This window comes from Nothobranchius furzeri, chromosome 4 (assembly GCF_043380555.1).
Source record: "Nothobranchius furzeri strain GRZ-AD chromosome 4, NfurGRZ-RIMD1, whole genome shotgun sequence".
In the NCBI taxonomy this organism is placed as follows: Eukaryota; Metazoa; Chordata; class Actinopteri; order Cyprinodontiformes; family Nothobranchiidae; genus Nothobranchius; species Nothobranchius furzeri.
The window spans coordinates 20,670,833-20,684,912 of NC_091744.1; the positions used below are offsets into that span (position 1 = coordinate 20,670,833).

Consider the following 14,080-nt stretch of genomic DNA (forward strand, 5'->3'; position numbering starts at 1 on the left):
AGTCTAACCAGTACAGACCCAAATACCAATATCTTGCAAATACTGACAGCAAGAATTATACAGTGGCATTTATAACAAATACATGCAAATTGATGTTCACTAAATTTTGCATAACATTTATTTAGTCATGTCAAGGTGCTATAGGAGAGTGCACTAGCACCGTGTCCTCAGAGAGATTAGTTATTTATCAGCGTGAGGAACTTATTTCTACCTTATTTATAAACTATTTACAAGTCCATCAGTTAATGTAATAATTGTCCCAACCACAGCTGCACCCCACCCCCCAACCCGGTCTCACAGCAATCAGGGGCAAGCTGCACGTGTGTTTAGCACGCCGCACGCACACATTTAGCCGTTTTTATCGAGGAGTCCGCAGGTGCGGTGTGTGTGTCACTCACTTACTCTGATTAATCCAACAGGGAACCGGCTCTGAGAGCTGTTTCTTTAGCGACTGACACATCACTACATCATTCCCTTTCCTAATGTCCTGAAGAACGGTCCGGAGCGCAGGCGGAGTGTTTAGCTAACCTGCAGGAAACGTCAACGACAGCTATCCAGAAAGTAGCTAAGGGTTACCAGAGATGTTTCTGAGGTGTTCGCTAGGTAGTAGGTACTTTTAAGATTCAAAAAGTCAAGAAGGGGGTCTGAGAAGCTGTTAGAAATAGCGTCAAAGTCGCCAAGTTGGCAACACTGTGGAGGAGCGCTTCATTTGCAACTCATAGCAGCGCAAGTGGGCAGTGCAATTAATCGGCTTGTTTTGTTTTTATAATCGTTCAAAACATTTCATTCGGAATATATTTCTATGTCGATGTTCAGAATACGACATCTGATAGTCTGAAAAAAATAATACCTAATTTGGAAAATATAATACCTCTGAGACCAAATTTAACACTTTTAATGGCCTTAAATTTGACTATTTTTATTTATCACTTTTTAATACTTTTTAAAACCCCGCGGACACCCTGGAAACAACAGAAAGTCTGACCTTACGATGGCCTTTCTGTGACCCATTAATTGAATGAGCTACAGCACTGAAAAAACTATTACCATCTTCTACAATATCCTCTGTCTTACACATATTTCCTAAAGTCCCACATGATGTAGTGTCTTGGGAAGTGTGTTTGTCATAATCTATTTTCAACATGTTACAAAGAGTTTTACAAACATCTGCTGACAGAGGACTAAAAGTATTGGAATCATCAATGGCACTGGCATCATGTGCTTCTATGGAACAAGGTTCAGTAGCAGCTTGTCGAGTGTTATATTTTCCAGAATCATCATCTACAGTCTTGCAATACCCATAACATGTTTCCATGTTAGGCTGCTTAACACAAATGACTGTCTCATAATGGTTACCATTACAATTTTGTAAATAAACACCTTGATTAGATATGCTGCTGGTGGAGCTGTATTCAAGCCATTTATCATTACAGTAAGTGAAAATGTTAATGCCAAAATAATCAGCAGCAGCTTGAATTTCTACCTCAGTTGCCCAGTTTCCTACATATTGCATCCTAGACAAGTTAAGATAGTGTGGAACCGAGGAATACTCACTTCTTAAAATACTTTGATATGTTTGAGGATTCCTTTTTAACTGATTTACCACAGCGAGCCGAATTTTTCTATGATGTTTCTGGGTGCCAGTAACAGCTCGACTTACTGCCCTGAAAAAACAGTTTCCGTCACCCACTATTTCCTCATTCACACATGGTACACCCAACTCACCAACACCACAAAAAGCATAATCACACTTTTCACACTCCACATTCAACCGTTTACACAGAACCTCTGACACATCACTAGAGATGGGATCAAACTGCAAAACCTTTGTCGCAACATCACTAACAAAAACAACAGAGTCCATATCCTTAATATCATCAATCTTCATCCTTTTGCATGCTGTGGATGTGGATGACCTTTTGCGCTTCTCCCCTTTGGCCTTCGTGGGAACTGCGCTTGTTTGTTCAGATACATTTTTAAATGTGTCCATCTGAACAATATCCACTCCAGTGATCTCAAATGACTTCTGAGATCCCACTAGTTTACTAGCAAACCTCTGAAAATGTTGAAAAACATTATCAAGGTTTGCAAAGTACAGAACTACACTCTGTCCTGTCGGGTCTACCATGCCGTCTGCAGAGCGTGCATGGGAATCTACTACAGCATAACGTCCATTATCACAAATGATAGCGCAAGTATTGCCACTTAATGTCATAATGCAAGTTTTATGCTGTGTGCACATCTTCTGCAATCCATCCAGGAGAGGAGTGTACACACCAGCATCTATCAACTCGCCTTCAACTACATCTACATCTCCTGAAACAAAATCCCCATAAACAAGCTTAAAATGCTGTTATTCTATGTCAATTTCCTTTGGCAAGTCTGGAACAGAGAGAAACTCATGCCCACCTCTAATCTTTTTGTTGTCACGCAAATCTGTGTACAGCTCATCTCCTAACTCAACAACCTTATCCAACACGGCAAAATCCCAAGAAAAAACACTCTTCTGTTTGTGCTTTGTTAAAGCAACAACAGTAATAGCTGCACACTGAACTCCCCCATATTTAAAACGCCTATCGCCCTGGTGAAATGATCCTAGGATAGAGTCTAAAACTGTATCATCCTTGTGTAAGATTGTATCATCTTCATCAAAATTATTTACAACAGAACTGCTTGAAGGTTCTTGAACAGTTGTCTCTGGAACTAGAGACGATAGCAAAACCTGTGAACAGTCACAGTCCAACGCCTATATAAAAGAAATTAAAGGGCAATACATCCTAAACACCATCAAGATTTGTTTAGTTTTTATGTTTGAAACACACACTTCTTACCTCCTTCCTAAAATGAACAGACTCCTCGTCTGCAAGAGGATTTATGCAAGGTGGGGATGCAACCTATAATTCAAGAACAACAACAGTCAACAAAAATAACACCACAATGTATTTGTATGCCAGATAATTTAATGAATCAACCTCCTGCTGGACACGCCTAGCTGCTTTCTTAAAATGTCGCACAGACGTAGTCTACAAACAGAAAATAATACGTTTAAGTACAATACTTTCAAATATACCATACAGACAGCCCATATTACAAACATCAGGAAGTACATTACACTTAACATTAGAAGATAATAATAAACATTTACTTTGAAGTTACCTGTATGTCTGTGGGACCATCTGAACCAGCCGATGGAGCAAGTGTGTCCATGGCAACCACATTGTCAGGTGAGAACTGTGGGATGGAACACTCCTTCACAGCCACTGGAGTGCCAATCTAATGAACAAGAATGACCAGATATTACCATCTATATGGAAATAATCTAAAAAAATGTAATCAAAAACATTCACTAACTTCACCAAGAACCACTCCTTTCTTGGGGGAATCAGAAGCGTGTTCAGACTCCCCTGAATGGTTCCTCTGTAATGATTAAATAAAAAAATAATATGCACATTGAAAGGCATTACTAGCAGTGTCACCTAAACTCATACACTTTTAAGAATATTTATACTTTACAAAGTATCTTACCATCCCATCAGGTCTCACGGGTGTCCATTGGGAAGGGGGTGGAGGTGTAATGGTTTCCACAACCTTCGCAACAACGCGTGGCACATTACTTGCCGTAACTGGATGAGACACCTGGCGCTGCACCAGTGGCTTTGGTGAGGATGTCTCCAAGAACTGAAGTAATTCACAACAGTTGTATGATCACTGACACCATAATGTATTTGTGTGCAAGAGTCTTTAATTAATCAAACAATTATTTACCCGCTGCTTTACTGGCCTGGGCTTCAAGACAGCAGGCTTCTTGTGATGTCCCACAGACGTAGTCTACAAACACAAAAGTATTATTTTTTAGTTTAGTGTAATACTTTTAAAAATGACATACCGACAGCCCATATTACAACCATCAGGAACACCATTACACTATACATTAAGAGATAATAAACCCTTTGTCTAAAGATACCTGGATGTCTGTGGGGACATCACCAAGAGCCGATGGAGCTAGCGTGTCCATGGCAGCCAGAATTGTAGGTGAGAACCTAACGGGATTCAGGGGGATGAAACACTCCTTCAAGGCCACTGAAGTGTCATCAGTCTATTGAAGAAAATTCACCACATATTATCATCTAATCAAAATTCTTTGAAAAAGATCAATCAAAAACATTCACAAACCTCAGAAAGAACCACTCGTTTCTTGGGGGAATTAGAAGCCTTTTCAAATTCCCCTGAATGGTTCCTCTGCAATGGTAAATAAAAGAAAACACATTTAGAAGCATTAGTGGCACAGCTGCTTAAAATTATAAACATTTTACAATATTTATACTTTATAAAGTGTCTCACCTTCCCGCTAGGTCTCACAAATGTCCATTCGGAAGGGCGTGGAGGTGGAATGCGTTCCACACCCTTCACAACCACACGGGGCACAATACTCGCTTTCAGCGGACGAGACACCTGGTGCTGCACCAGTGGCTTTGGTGCGGGTGTCTCCAAGAACTGATAGGAGGCATTCCACATCAGTTGCGTGAGTATAGGCATCCCGTGGTCATCACTGAGGTGGATCTGCAACCACAAACAAAAGAAAATACAAATTTATTACCTCAAATTTAAGAATCTTTACCTTGTTTTCTTCCAAGCAATATACTTACACCATCACGGCACCACAGTTCGCGACGGTACCTGGGTAGGTCATCGTGGATCGGCACGTAACTTACACCTTCGAAGCAGAAGGAAAAAATTTATGTAAAGTTATGAAATGTGATTGTTTGATGCCTAAGAGTATATAGCAATAACACATGTCGTCAATACTACCTTTTTATCCAATTATGTTGCAACTTACGTAGCTTAGCCGATCTGCGGTGGTACTCCTGCTGAAACAGGTCTTGACGCTCCCAGGATCCAACTAAACGGGGAATCATGGCGGTACAGAAAACCTAAAAAAATAAAGAAATTATTTTTTTTAATGTACGTTTACAGTCACTTTCTATACCTCCAAAATTACACAAATCAGCTCCTCACCTTAGGCCAGCGACTGAGAATAGCCAAAAGGTACCGCTCAAAAGCATCCCCTGCCTCTTCAACTGTTCTGCTGGCCGTAAGGTTGTTAGAAGGAGCCATGACGCAAACAGCATCAGGCTCCCGAGGTAACACAGCCTGTGAAACCTCAAGGCGCAGAAGATCTGCACAAGCTCCTGGAGTGGACATCACTCCAAAAGCGAGGCCGCCAACCGGCATAGGGACTATGCCGTCTGCCACGGACCTCAAGTGGGAGTCCCCAACAAGTAGGACGAACTAAATTAGAAAAAGAAATAAATACATTTTCATATAAAACAATCTGTATTAAATGACATTTCATACAAAAGACAATGCAATATGCTTGTCAGGAAGAAAGAGATAACATTAAACAGTCGAAGTTTACAAACAATAAAACATGAAATGGTAAAACCAATTACAAAATACACCAACATAACGACATGTAAATAAAAATAAAGACATGTAAATAACTGAGCAGTTTAAGTTCTAAATCACAGATTGAGAAGCACTGAATAAAAAGGAAGATGATTACAACTCGGTTTTCTATTAAGATTCAAAAGTTGGTAGACTTGGGGCACAAGTCTAAAAGAAGCCGATTCAATCCGTTTGCAGCACTGTAACTGACAGCAGCTTCAACACCATCTGACTGTTTCCTTAGGATCCCATAGTACTGCTACATAGTATTGGAAGGAAATCTATGTTTACATTGTAAATATTTGTGAACATTACACTCACTTTCTTGTCAGGAATCCCACCCGGAAGGACCAACTTGTGAGATTTGTTGGACACTGCACTAGTTGGCCAACGACGAACTCTATGGCGCCAGCCGGTACCAGAGACTTAAAAACACACACAATAATAATTTTAAAAAAAAATTCAATCTTTTTTTGTCCAATAATTTTTTCACCTTACATAAATACAGTATAAATTAAATGAATTGTATAACACTACATTAATTTGTTCTACTAAATAATACATACGATGAACGTCGTCACTGCTAGGCGTTGGAATCCCAATACGAAGGGGCGGAGGTGGACGTGTGCTGCGCTTGGCAGCATCCGCCTTGCGTTTGGACACTTTGCCAGGCATGGTGAATGCTGTTTGAAACAAATGAAGTAAGTTAATTATTTAGAAGGCAACCCCACATTAGCTCCAAGCAGTACACAACTGACTGTCACACAAGTTGCCTGTCACTTGTTAAACATTAAAGAGCAAGTCACCCCCAACTAAACTTTTTTTTCGCTGATAAACTAAATAAACGAGTGTCTAATCGTGCTGCAGACACGTGTAGTCAATAATTTGGCACTTCAGTGCATCTTAGTTCAAATTTCAATATTCTCCCTAAAACTGGCAGTGTTGTGTCGTTGTCAGGTAAAAACTCTGCACTGTATTTTAATTTAAATCTGCCACCGCTATTGGCTAAGAGGTATGCTATTAGGGCTGGGGGTAAACGATTATTTTTAAAACGATTATTCTGACGATTATTTTATCGAATAGTCGACTATTCTAATGACTATTTATACAATTAATCTAATGATTATTTTTCTATTGCACAGTTAATAAAAACCAAAAAATCTCTAATAAATTCCTCAAAAAAATGGATAAATTGTTACTGTAAGAGAATAAACACTACAGGCCTCCCATTTTGTATAACACTGCTTTTATTGTGTTGGTTGGTTATGTTCTGGTGACGTGTAGAACTTGGGAGTACAGGCTGCTGCCTGAGAGGTGGTTGGAGACGGAGTGTCTCCATGCTGCTTCGTCTTGGTCACTTATGTGCGTGAGGCGAGTGGTGTTACGACTCTTCCTGGGGAGTTTGGCTCGTGTGCAAAAAGGAAGGGACAATAATATGGGATTTAAAAGTTAAAATGATGATCGGGTTTATTTACAACTACAAAAAACCAAATCTTTCCATCCACAGGTTGGGAGTAATAAAACTAATTCTGCCTGTGGGGAATTAAAACAAAAGTACAGATAACTAGGGATGTCCCACTGTGCAAAGATTACAGGGTTTTGGACCAAAATAAGAATCTCCAAAGTTCCAAACTCTAAACTGGGCGGTTAAACCAACCTCAAGGTGATATTTTAAACTAAACCGAAAACCCAAAACACTCTAAATGTAACAAAAGGGAGATTTTATTACATTTAGACATTTATTAATTTGTATCACAAATTATTATTTTTTATATGTGTTCAACATGTTTAAATATCGCTTGTTTAATTAACCAACATTTCTAGTGTACAGCGCCTTGTTTGGTTGTAATGCCTTGAGAATGCGCTTTATAAATAAAATTGGATTGGATTGGATTGTAAAAAGATGAACTCTAAACCAAAACGTAATAGCTTATCCAAACGCAAGAAGCTGTTAGCAAAAATGCTAACAGTAGCTTTACCAACGTTAAGTTGCCAAGTTTAAATAAACCAAAAACACCCAGCAGCAAACAGACCAGCTCGGAGGAGAGACTGCTACCACCAAAACAGCTCTCCTAATGTCTGAAAGAAGCTCCTTTATGAAGGGAGAAACGCTCCCGGTGATTTTCTACATCTGCTATAGAGACGGAGCAGCGCATCTGACCCCGGAAGTTGTTGTCCGTTGCCGGGAAACGAAGGCGGGCAAAACAGGAAAGGAACCTAGTAGCGGATGGACTTTGTTCCGGGTCTTCGGTATTTGGCTGAGATGTTAGTGAAGGCGGAGAAGAGGGCGAACTAGAGGAAAAACAGGCAGATTCCACCTCTATTTACAAACTCCTGGGGATGCAACAAGTGGGCGCGGTGCGTCGACTACCGGATCTGACGTCGACGAATTTTTAGAATCGAGCCGTCGACGTCATCGAAGCTTCGCTACAGCCCTATATGCTATGATGTAAACTGGTACATTATGATGTCACAATGCTGTTGTGAGCCTGTGTGTGTGTGTGCATTTGTTAGCAGCTCCGCCTTCTCGGTCTGCCAGGCAACAGCATTTGTTGCATTTTTCAAACATGAAGTGAGAGTAGGGTTGTCACGGTAACCGGTATAGCGGTAAACCCCGGTAAAAAAGTTGACAATAAAAATAACCGTCCAGTTTTTAAAAAACTAAATTATCTCGGTGGGTTTACCGTGGCCGCGGTTTCAGCGCGGTGACCCTTACCAGCCACCGTCGCTTCAGCTGAAGTTCCCGCGGCGCGCACACGCACTTTTTAGTTTGCAACGGCACCAAAACTTTGAAACTGAAATAATGGCCGAAGGAGGAGACGGCAGCGCCCAGGACATCCATCAGCCCTCAAAGAAGACTAACTCGGAAGTATGGGCATATTTTGGATTTCTGAAAAATGCTGAGGGACAGTTAATAGAAGACTGCTATCCCGTTTGCAGAACGTGCAGGAAACAAGTGTCTGCAAAAGGCAGCAACACTTCGAATCTAATGGCACATCTGCGTGACCATCAACCACGTCTCTACAGCCAGTGCAAGGTAAGATAACATTAGCATTTTAGCTTAAATGCATGACGCGAGGACTTTTGGTTGAGGGAGAATGCAACTAGTCACTATATACTGCAGCCGCAGTGTCCTCTGCCAGCATTTAAACCGTGTCACGGACACCCTGTTGCTGGATGAAGCATCGTATTTGTTGATGATGAAGAGAAATATACAGTTAGTTCCTTGTCATTGATTTGTTTACTTATTCAATGCCATTTATACTTGAACATTTGGATTTGATTACATAGTGTAGTAGTTATTTTAGTAATTTGTTTAAAGTGGCTATTTATTTTAAATGCATATTTTTTAAGGTTGACTTGTACAGTGCTCAAGTCAAGTGTGGACTGGAGTTTTAGATTTTCATTTTTATGATGAAGAAAACAAGTATATGAGAAAACAAGTGGTGTTTCTTTGATTTGTTTACATATTGTTTATGTTTTGAATGTTTGGATTTGTATAATTTAAACCTGCATTGACTACTGTAACATGTTCGAGAAAAAGAAGCTATTTGTTCCTTTACTTGTGAAAAGTTGCACTTTTGCTAAGGCTTGTGTTATTTTAGGTTTAATAAACACTGTTAAACCTTTTCAAAACTATTTCAGTTTGTGTAGAACAGGACTATCAATGCTTTCTGAACATATGCAACACCGTTTAAAAAATACCGCGATAATACCGAAAACCGTGATAATTTTGGTCACAATAACCGTGAGGTTAAATTTTCATACCGTGACAACCCTAAGTGAGAGTGGAGTTAGACTCTGGTAGGGGTTGACTTGCTCTTTAAGTAAAGTTGTAAACATACAAAATAACCAGTTTTGTACCTTAAAGGGAAACAATACAATTCCTGCTTGCTTTTAACACCCCCTAAAGTTTGTAAGTAATTGACTGTTTAACAAGCAGAAATGCTACTTAACTTCTTGCTGTGCATTTGTCTTTTTAACAACTTCATCTAACTGCTAAAATGTGTCCTCAGCCTTCATTAGTTTGTACAGGAGCAGTTTCACTATATCAAACAAATGAACTGTGTTCAACATTGAAGACATGTAGGCAACATGCGATGGAAGCAGACTCAAGCTCCAGAATGTCAGCTACACTTTACTGAGATGAACAGGGACCAGCCTGAATACTCTGAAGTTGCATAGCTCAGGGATTACTTTTCACAAGTACATTTGATCATGTTTGTTGTTTCTATTTAGTAAATATAACATTGCTATACTACATTTATGTTCACCAGCAGCACCTCCTAGTCAGCCAACATTAGCTACATGCTCACTGCTGGTTGCCCTGAAAGCAAATGCAAAATGAGACTTTATTAATCATTTATTCCAAAACACCAACTTCTATTACAGCTGATACAACAATGCTGCTGCAGAAATTAAACAAATCTTCCTGGTATCACATATGTCTCATGTGTCAGACTCTCCTCTCTGACTGCTAACAAGCTGCCATGCCAACATGCTGAAAAGGGCATTTTTCTGGTTCTACCCTTTGAAGAGGGTAATAATAATTAAAAAAAATGCAATTTCGGGTTTAAGACAAATTCTAATACTCGTCTTCATTACAGGGTATGTGCAGGTTTAAGGGAGCCAAATTTAAGACTTTTTCAGACCTTTTTTAAGGCCACTTTGACCAAATTTAAGCTATTTTTAAAATTAAATTCAAGCTATAATTTCCAGCTATTGCCTGGAACCGGTGTTAACCACGTCACGAACGTGGGATTAGCCTTCCAGTTACCATAAAACTTGCACTTCCCCATGGCGCAAGCTCCCACTAGCTTAACCAACTAATGTGCCAGGGTTTTTCCTGCATTCTAATTTGTGTGGTGGCTGCCTCCAGCTAATTTTGTGCCGCCCCAGCCTGATTTCACTCTGCCCCCAGCTATATTGATGTTATTTTAACAGCAGATGCACCATTGCGCCACTAGGGCATTGTATGAGCAGCGGTTCACTGAAAAGCGGCAAAACCGCAGCAGACAAAGATCAAAACTTGCTTTTCTCACTAGTTGGTACATATCTATGGTTGGTGCTATTGACGTCCTGATTTCACCCAGGCTCTTCCATAGCAGAGCTGTACAGTGCGACGACAAAAACTGTCTGTGCGTGTCTGTCTATTTTTAAACAAAGCACTGGTGCAACATCTTCGAATTTCTATTTTCCCCAGAACTTTATTGAACAAAGGTAAGTTACGTGTAAGAAAAATGCTTTTTGCTGGCGCACAGTGTGGAAATCTGGATGCAGTGGAGGAAAATAAAGGAACCAGCAAAGGCACAAAGGCAGAACCGGTCCAAAGTTTGGGATCAAAAGTGCAGCTACACGCAGACTGGCTAATGCTAAAGCTAACAGGTAGCAGTCTCATTATCAAGTGGCACACAGAAAAATACAGGATGATCGTAAAATTAAGAAAGACTAAACTCTACAAGCGGATGAAAAGTCCCCACCATCCTGTTTATTCTGCATCCTGCAGCAGTACTCATCAGAACCGCTGCAGATACGAGTCACATTACTGCTACAAGTCTAAGGCAAGCCATTGTAGTATATAATTCACAAACGCTTCCATCTTTGAACATAATTTGAACTGGATTATTCACAAGCCGTACATAACAGACACGCCACTGTTACATTGTTAGCAGCAGAAATTAAATGTTATTACCATATCCAATAAAAATGCATGTTAATGATATTTTACTGAATATATTTATGTCATTTAGACTGAGATGAGTGTTTTTAATACAAACCTAAAATGTTACTGAAATGTAGGTCAAATATTTAAAAATATTTTAACTATAAATATCAGATGGGAAAAAAGGAACTAAACACCAATCTAGTGCATATTAATGGGCCTTTCATAATAAAAGTCCATTATTTCAGCCTGACAATTTTGTTTGTTTCATTTCATATTTTTTAGCAGCAAACCTGTTTTGTTTCACTTGAAACATTGTCAAATGGAATATTCAATTAATCAACAGAAGCTTAGATTAGAACACTTAACAAAAAAATATTTTGCCTTTAAAAAAGTGATGCAGTTGAATACACAGAGTATGCATGTGTTGGCGCATGGTCAAGATGGTTCCACCTCTGCCTCAATTTGAGCCAGGTAAAACCCTGAATATGCTAATCTAAAAATAGCCCCCTTTCACAACAGACTGAATGTGTACGGTTCCGCTTATGCCAATATCATACACAAAAAATGCTGAACACCAACTAGAAATTCATGGAATTTTTATAGAAATAAGTCTTGTTTATTGGGTCCTTGGTAATTTAAGACCTTTGGAAACTGTATTTAAGGATTATTTTTAATTTTTAAGGATTTTTAAGGCCTTAAATTTGGAAAAGCTCATTTAAGCCTTTTTAAGACTTTAAGGACCCGCGGATACCCTGCATTATCATCAACCTTGATTTTTGGAGCCTCTTACAAGCATGAGGCATGCCACCAATGTGCTGCACAGTAAATTAATGTTACAGGTCCCAGGTATGTGACCATGCAACAGGTGATTCTGTTAAAAACAGTCAAATGAGCAGACAGGACATCAGTACGGTGTTGCTGCGTTAGCTCTTCATTGCAGAATTTTATTAACACTTTCAACCATGTCAAGCAGCATATTTTCTACCATTCACCTTGTTTAAGCAGTTCCCTTTTGACAAATTCTGAATAGTCAGACACTTATTTTACCGCATTTGACATTTTCTTGCAATACTGGTTCATCACTACATGTTCATAATATAATAAGACACTCATGGAACAAACTTAATATTTCTACCCCACTTGAGCTTTAAAATAATATAAATGCAAACCAGTTTAAATAACTCTTTCTCATCAACTACCTTGCTTATTTTCACTATTTCACCTACATGAACAAAATAACACTTCTTTCTCAGCAATGCCATTCATTTTACATGGAGCACACAGGATAAAATCCAAGTAAACATGAAGCCGTTATTGTGCCGCCATATCAACTTCACCATCGGGGGGCGCCAGGCGTACAGCACATTTAAACCACACATTAAGAACAAAACTTCCTCCCAAACCGATTAACAGGTGCTTGACAAACACATCTTGACACGGTTTTCTCCCATTTTCACCTGTTTATCGCTCTTATATGAGGACACTAACCTGTTAAAAACAGTCAAATGAGCAGACAGGACATCAGTATGGTGTTGCTGAGTTAGCTCTTCATTGCAGAATGAGGAAAAGCTAACGGCTGTGCCAATGTCCGCACCAAACTGTCCCGGTCAGCTGCCAAGTATCATACTGCCCTCTACTGGCATTAAGGTGCATTACCTTTACAGAACAGTTTACAAAGACAATGTCCTTAGAGACTCTAAGTTTTTTTTTTCTTTTCCTTTTAGCCTGAATCCATTAAATATATATATTTTTTTCACACAGGAATAAATTACATCAGATGGTTAAAGCATCAATACGAAAAATGTGACCACATCTTTCTGTGTGTGTCACAGTAAGACTGAGAGACTAAAAATAAAAACTATCATTTAAAAGCAGAATAAACTCATGTAAATATATATATATATAAACATCTAACCTGCAGAATTAAAAGCAAAACCATAAAAGTGGGTCTTTAGCTTTGTTTTAAACGCCGCTACTGTACGAGGTCCTGTTACAGAACGTCACATAATGCCCGAGTGTTTATGGTGTTGGGCCCTCCTGAAATGTAATGACTGCTTTCAGTGTGAATTTCTCGCCTTGAAGTAGCAGAGTGGATGGGAATTCAATAAGCAAAACCTTTTTTGGACTGTGTAAATGGTGCCCCAAAGTTTCTGTTGAGCATTTTCCAAGGTCTGTGTCAATCCATACAAGCTCTCTCAGGCTGTAACTGTGACAAACCATCCCTGTGCAAAGTTGCTTTCCAGATGAATCTGTTTTAAATGCTGTTGGAGATGGATCAGGACTTTTGATTGGTCTTTGACATGGTAATTCTAGAAGGTTTAGCCCTTGTTCAACAGCAGACTGAAGGTGAGCTATGCCAGTAGCATTTGACTTAAAAGCTACAGTTCACATATTAGGTTAATGTTTTAACAACCATTACCATTTTACCACATACTCTGCTGGTAGCACTCTAGATGGAGTAAGGTAATGTTAAGAAACATGGTAGTCAGTGATCCACAACCAACTTATTGGCTCAAAATACCTTATGTAGTTATAAACTGATACACACCTACTGGCATGCCCCTTTAAATGTCATCATGAATGTTATTTAATGTTATTATTACGGCAGCACGGTGGTTAGCACTGTTACAGGGCTGCCAGCCAACACTGTCTTTAAACAAGCCGCCATTTTATTCCAGCCTGTCATCCCAGTTAGGGCCAGATTAACACTTTGTTGTACCCTGGGCAACAATATTCAAGGGCCCCATCATCACGACCCAAGGATCACCACAATATGGTCACATACAGAATATTTTACTGTAATATGCAGTAAATATACTCAATACTTGAATGCCTGACATCACGTAACCTGCTCAGGGTAACCTTTGACCCACCTCGTGTGGACTGACCAATGAGGAGAGGGTCTTAACTTGAGGCCCTCTCTTCATTGGTCAGTCTGCATGAGACTGACTCTCAACTGACGTTCAAAGT

General features: G+C 39.5%; 1 protein-coding gene and 1 pseudogene across 1 annotated transcript; both read right to left on the reverse strand.

Annotated features, from left to right (window-relative positions):
- Positions 1–943: 943 nt before the first annotated feature.
- On the reverse strand, positions 944–2,788 carry LOC139069781 (uncharacterized; annotated as a pseudogene).
- A 545-nt stretch (positions 2,789–3,333) lies between these two features.
- On the reverse strand, positions 3,334–10,244 carry LOC129160811 (uncharacterized). Its single transcript, XM_070550729.1, has 12 exons — positions 10,223–10,244; positions 6,012–6,128; positions 5,767–5,870; positions 5,017–5,289; positions 4,838–4,931; positions 4,647–4,714; positions 4,325–4,560; positions 4,174–4,239; positions 3,965–4,040; positions 3,766–3,828; positions 3,526–3,678; positions 3,334–3,417 (listed from the first exon to the last, which is right to left on the reverse strand). The coding sequence occupies exons 1-12, from the start codon at positions 10,242–10,244 to the stop codon at positions 3,334–3,336; spliced, it is 1,356 nt and encodes a 451-aa protein (XP_070406830.1).
- Positions 10,245–14,080: the final 3,836 nt, after the last annotated feature.